Source organism: Aotus nancymaae, unplaced genomic scaffold (assembly GCF_030222135.1).
Source record: "Aotus nancymaae isolate 86718 unplaced genomic scaffold, 86718_ANA_hifiasm-v0.15.2.pri h1tg000051l, whole genome shotgun sequence".
Classification (NCBI taxonomy): Eukaryota; Metazoa; Chordata; class Mammalia; order Primates; family Aotidae; genus Aotus; species Aotus nancymaae.
The window spans coordinates 16567956-16574429 of record NW_026988465.1 but is presented as its reverse complement, the minus strand read 5'-3'; the positions used below and the strand labels follow the sequence as shown (position 1 = coordinate 16574429).

The following is a 6474-nucleotide window of genomic DNA, read 5'->3' as shown; positions in this document are numbered from 1 at the left end:
TCCAGCAGTGCTCTAGTGTTTTCTTCTTGATGTGTGACAAGAATGAATAATATCAAAAATAAAAATAAACCTCATCTAAACAAGCAGTTCTTTTGACTTTATAAGGTTCAACATCAAATACATCAAATTCTAAAAATACTCAAAGACCAGTAAAATATCAGAGCTGAGGAAATAACACACTGAGGATAGGATCAATTTTTAAACCTTTTGATTGATTTTAACCTACTAGCGTTAGTTTTGTTCATTTCTGTTTAGACATTGCCACTTCAACTGACTACTGGGGACCATGGTATTTCATATTCATATAAATATTTGAATTTGACCTCATAAAAAGTCCCTTGGGTCTATAATACTTTTATTCTTGTATAATCTGAAACAAATCCTTTCCTTTTAAAAATCAAACAGACCACGTTATACACACAGTTGACTATTTACAAAGCACTCAATTAAATCCTACTTAATTCTCTTTCACTCTAAAAATTCCATCTAACTTGTGTGTAAAGTACCCATAACATTAAATGCATAATGTTCACAAACCCTGATAGTCCTATCTAACCTGGAAAATATTACCTTCCTTAAGGAGAAAAAAAAGAGCCTTTAAAAAAAAAATAAGGGTAAGGTTTTAAAGAAATGAGACCAGAAATCACAGTACAAGACAGAGAAATCTACTTTAATATTCACATGTAAAAGTTACACATCACAAGAGATTGGACAGTAGCTTAGCGTAACTAACATAGCTATAGTGAAAATCATTTTTATAAAAAAATAATCTAGATGCGGTCATCAGAATTTTTGGTCTGCTTAAGTTAATGTTAAGATCGACTTTTATCCCTGCTTGAAGGATTTGCCATTATGCCTTTTTTTTTTCTCCCACTGTTGCCTATTAATATTCTTTGGAGGAAGGAAAGCAGAAAGTGTTCATTTCCAAGAGTTTGTCCTTTGGTAGCAAGCAGAGAACATTTTTTCATTTCTATGATTTAAATAATCTGTACAGACATGAAACTTAGTGACATTAAGCTTTAGTGTAAAATGAAGATATGCAATTTTTTCTCACTTTGATAAAACAGCAGGTTTCGTAAACTCCTTAAGGATCCAAGCATTTCCTCATCCCATATGCAAAATTGTTCAGAATCCATATTGACCTCAGTTGAAAAACAAACACTTACTCTGTATATATTACACTATAAAACCCTGTACTTAAAACTGATAAGGTATATTTTCAACATGTATGCTTCAAATACAAAGATTTCAGTCTATGTTAAAGAAAACACATTGGAATGGACTCAGAACAAGTTTCATTTGTGATTAAACATCTCATGCAATCATGCAAGACCACTAGCTATAACTAACTGTTATTTCCAAGTCTATACTGGGCAAAACAGAAACAAGTTAAAATCCAGGCCAAACAGAAAAGACATTGAAGGTATCAAGAGCTCTGTAATAGAGCTGAAAAATAATTTTCCAAAAGAAATATTCCCACAGATTAAAAAAACACACACATAATATTTACAAAAAATATTTAATTAAAAATATCTTATAATTACAGTAGTCTATTAAAGCATATACTTTCTCACACTTATAGAACATCTCTATATATACATGGTATGAAATGTCACTCAGTTATCTATACAATATGTAACATTCTTGCAGAGAAAAGTTATCTGCCCCATTATAATCATCTATTTTAAACAATAGATGTAAAAAAAATATCTACAATGCTCTGGTATATTAGTAAAGCTTCAAAACAAAAAATTGAGCTCCTTGGTCAGCAAGTAGGCTTCTAAAGTCGGATCTACTCTTGATCTTCTATTTATCAGTCCTGTCCCACTTAAGCTTAAAAGTTTAACTGCACCTCCAAAAAACACAGAAATGTACAATTCACAGCAGTTATAAATGAAGAGACAGAAGAGAATACATATGTAAGAATGTTTATGAACGTGCAAAGAAAGGATGAAAGTTGTATTTTTCTTTCCTCTCCCTCTCTCTTGGAATGACGAATGAAAACGTTTCTAGGTTTGCTGATGTTTTTTCCTTTCCTCCGGTGGCTTTTTCTCTAACTTCTCCTCTTCCCCCTCCCTCTCTAGTGCTCCTGGCTCCGGCTCAGGCGGCCGCACACCTGTGGAAGAGGAATGAATAGAGGGGGTGTGTGAACCTTCTCGCTGCAGACTAACTGGCGCCACCGACCAAACTCAAGACATGCTTGATCAACAACCCAAAACAAACCACCAGGTCAGACAACACCCGCAGCCCGCGACCGGGCCAGGCGCCGAGCAGGCAGCTGCGGCCCTCGGGAAGCCCAGGGAGGAGACCCACTCCGGAGCCCTGCCTGCGTCCCCCTTTGTGGGTGACAGACTGACGGGGGTGGGGGACACCGGGGCAGCTCCCATGTCCACGAGGGTGCCTGCCCTCCTTCGGGGGCTAGGGAAGGCAGAAGGGCCCGCTGATCACCAGGCGCAGCACGGGGACGGCGGGGACAAGGGCTGGCTCGTCTCCACTGCGAGTGAACCTTGAGATCTAAGGCGAAGTACGGGTTCACTTGCTACTTGGGTGGCAGGGAGAGAGAGGGTGTCTACTTGCTCGGGAGTTTGCTCTCAGAAACGCTGCGGGCAGAGAACACCGCGGTGCCTGGCGCCGGAAGCCCCCGGGGACGGGTGTCTCTGGTGACCGGCCACCCGAGACGGGAACTGCGCGCTCACCTGGACCGCGCGGCTCAGCGGCACAGAATGCTGTCGCCCTGCTTGTTCACCGCGCCGGCCTGGAACAGCAACCGAACACCAAGGCAAAGGTGAGCGGGCGCCAGCGACGCGCTCGCCTCGGTCCCTGAATCGTTCTCGGAAATCGGGCCGGCGCGCCGACGCCCCCCACCCCGGCCTGCAGCCTGGAGGGCCCCTCCAGGATCGGGCGGGACTTGACAGCCCCGGGAGCGCTCAGCCCCGAGTCCCACCTTGTGCGTTCTCCCGGACCCGCGCTCGCCGAGCCCGGCCCGCTGCCGGCGGCCCGGGGCTCCCAGAGGAGCAGGGGGAGGGGGCTGTCATTCCCGGCCGGCCTCTGCCGGGAGGAGGGCAAGCGCCCGCGTCCCGTCGCCCACCTCCCGCCCCCGCGGCGCCCGCCCCCGGCCTCTCACCGGGTCGGTGTTGAGCGCCGTGAGTGGGGTCCGCGGCGGCGCGGCTGGACAGGTCCCGGCCGGGTGGTGCGGTGGCGCGGGCGGCGGCGGCTGCCTCAGCAGAGCCGGGTGCGTCTCCAGCGCCAGCTGCAGGTCCAGGATGTAGTCGATAACGTGCTGCAGGATCTCCACTTTGCTGACTTTCTTGTTGGGCGGGATGGTGGGCACCAGCCTCCGCAGGCGGCTGTAGCAGTCGTTCATATCGCACTGCAGGCACAGCGCCGGCTCGTCGGCCGCCGCCTCGGCCGCCTTGCAGCGCGCTGCCGCTGCCGCCGCCGCCGCGGCTGCCGACCCACCCAGGTTGTGGCCGTGCTCGGCCAGGCAGCGCAGCGCCAGCTCCCCGCCGCCGCAGCCCGACGGCGCCTTGCGGCCCGAGGGGCGCACCGGGCTCACCGCCTTCATCGCGCGCGCCCTGCGCCCTGCGCGAGCGGACCCGCCGGGGCGAGCGAGGGAGGCGGGCGGGCAAGGTTCGGGCCCCGTCCGCGGCCGGCTCCGCTCCCTCTCCCTTCGCGCCTGGCGCGCTCGGGGCACCGCGACGCTCCCGAGCCCAACAATTGACCGGAGGGGCGCTCCGGGGTTTGCGAGGGGATCTCTGCTCGGCAGGTGACGCTCAGCCCGAACCAAAGGCAAGGAGAAGCAAAAGCACCGGCAGAAAAGTGGCCCGTCCGGGTCCCCCAGTCACTCCCTTTGGAGCTCCCACTAAGCCCGGCCGCGGCTGCCACGCTCCCCTAGCCCGGGATCGCCCCAGTCCCAGCACTACTCACAACCGCGCCTCCTCCACTACGCTCTCGCCCAGCCCGCCGCGCAGCTGCATTTATAGAGCCGGGTGCTGGGGGCGGGGCCAGCGCGCGGGCCGGGTCGCAGCGCGAGCCGAGAGGGGCCCGCTGGGCGCGCGGGCGGGTGCGCGGAGGGAGAGGCGCGGGCGGGGCTCCGGGCGGTGCTGGGGGGCGGGAAGCCGGGTGGAGGAGTGGGCGGGGGGTCGGGAGTGGCCAGCCAATCAGGCGAGCAGTGCCACCTCGGGGGAATGGCGCTCGGGCCAATGGGAAGGGCACTCCATTCCGTCAACGCTGTGGGTCCGGGTTCTGAGAAACGAGAGCTGGGGGGGAGTCGGGCCAGGCTGCTGTGTGCCCAAGGGAGGGGAAAAGAGAGAGCGAAGTTCCTGCGAAGAACTGCGGGAATGTGCGGCTGGAATTCACTCTCCATCGCCCCCCAACCCCGCCTCGGCTGCTGGAGGAGCGCCTGGGCCCTGCTCGCGGATACCCTGCCACTCCTAATAGCGCGGGATTCCAGTGCCTTCAGAAAGACGCGCTGTGCAAGAAGGCACGTTCATTCTGTTCTCTATTTCCCCTCTCCGTTTCATTATTCGCCTTTTCACATTTGCCGAAACCATAATGATGGAATGGAATGTGTAGCTTTTCCGTTTTCTTTTTAAAAAATGCGAAAGCTTAGCAAAAGTAGAAAAAAAAAAAGAAGGAAAGAATGCCGAATCGAATGCAGTTTTTGGTGAAGGGAATATAAATAAAACAAAAACGAAGGGGGAGATTCTTTTACCCCATCTAAAATGCAAAAGTGGGCTCAAGAAATGCAATTGCCTTGCACATTAAATTAGAGCACGTAAAGATTAAAAATGCATGGACACGGAATATTTAAAATTCCATTATGACATATAATATTAATCTGTTTTATGTAAAATTCATACCTGTAACTTAATTTAGGCCATTAATGCACAGCTTCACGTATTAGTCAGCGTACCCCGCTTTAAATAAGGTGATGAGAATGTCCAGAGTCTCCTCCTTTGACAACAAAGCATTAAAATTCACACTTCCAGTCTCTGGGGTCCTACTTGGGCCCCACCTTGCCAAAAAAAAAAAAAAAAAGCCTGTTAATTAAGGGCGTTTTTGTGTTAGATTTCTTATAGAAAAGCTGTCCTTCAAAGGTTCAAAATAAAATTGCACAATGAGCTTTGGTGGGCATTGTGTGTACCCTTCAAGAAAAAATTGAGCTCTTCAGATGAGAAATGAGCATAAAAATTCTCAGTCAATGGGGAAATGAATTTTGAGTGCCTTCACTCTGCAAACCCTCCCACCTTTAGACATGCTTGGAGATGAATTAACCCAAGAATTTTCTTCATTCATGTACATGACATGGATTGGTGTCTTAATTTTCATAGATAATTGAAAGAAAAGGACATGGACCTCATTTCTTCCTGTCCACCCCCTGTATGGACTTCATCGTCTTCCTTTCTACATCCCTTCCCAGAACTGAAATGCCTGCACCAGGCAGATATTTTGTTTAGCTGTGTCAGTACTTTATGACTATTGCACTATTCCCCAGAGCACATTCCTTTTTCCTGATGAAATGAGGAGCAACTATTTAATGCTGGTTTCACAGGTAGACGAAATAACCCTCCTCTCCCCTAATCCTTGTATGTAACTGCCTCTAATAATTGTTTGGAAACAAATGACATTCTCCTTCATTTATGTGCATACATAGATGGTGTATATACACATTTACTGAGAAAATCAGAATTATGAAACTCAAAAGAAGGGCTTTCTTCTAAAGACAGGCATAGTCATATACATCCTTAAGTTAATGCAAATAAAGAGAAAATGTTGTGATTTTAATTGGGAAGTTGAAGAAGCCAGCACTACTGGGGTAAGCTGTTACCTTGGAGCCAGTCATATGAGCACAGATGATAGTAATAAATGGTTGTATGTACAGATGTTTTGTTCCATTGATTTTTCTCTTTCCTAGAGTTTAAAAATTGCTTCCAAATTCAAAACCCAAGACTTTCTTCTGTTTGGCAAAACAAAACTATGCTGATGTGCCCAGGACACACTTACAGTTAAAAACTTTACATCTCCTAACTTGATTAAAGTTTAAGTTTTGAATATGTGACACAAAGGAAGAATCATATCGACCTTTTTGGAATTTGCTAAATCTCGGAAAGCCATGCCTTGGGTGTGACAAGTGCCAAATACTAAAGTTTCAGCTTTTGTTGGACATGCTCTGTGTGACGGGCTTCAAGTTAGAAAGAGTGAGTTACTCTGTGTGGGTGGGGTGGATGGGGTGGTTTCAGAGGAATGTACCTCAGCCGCAAGATCAAGAACACCCGGGAAAGATGTGATCCGTAAATCCTGCTGGCAGAGTAGGCAGCAGCAGTTATTGTACTCCTTGTTTTGAAGGTTGGAAGGCATGAAGACATTAAAAAACTAAAGTGCTACCTAAAGGGCTATACTATGGGAATAAGGAATATGATCCTGCACTTTTTGGTCCATGAAACCAGAGAGTACTAGGGGCTACACATCGTA

At 48.3% G+C, this 6474-nt stretch overlaps 1 protein-coding gene across 1 annotated transcript; it reads right to left on the bottom strand.

Annotated features, from left to right (window-relative positions):
- Positions 1-643: 643 nt before the first annotated feature.
- Positions 644-3953, bottom strand: ID4 (inhibitor of DNA binding 4). Its single transcript, XM_021665338.2, has 3 exons — positions 3125-3953; positions 2697-2755; positions 644-2116 (listed from the first exon to the last, which is right to left on the bottom strand). Exons 1-2 carry the CDS (start codon positions 3563-3565, stop codon positions 2711-2713), a joined length of 486 nt encoding a protein of 161 aa, XP_021521013.2. The 5' UTR covers positions 3566-3953; the 3' UTR covers positions 644-2116; positions 2697-2710.
- Positions 3954-6474: the final 2521 nt, after the last annotated feature.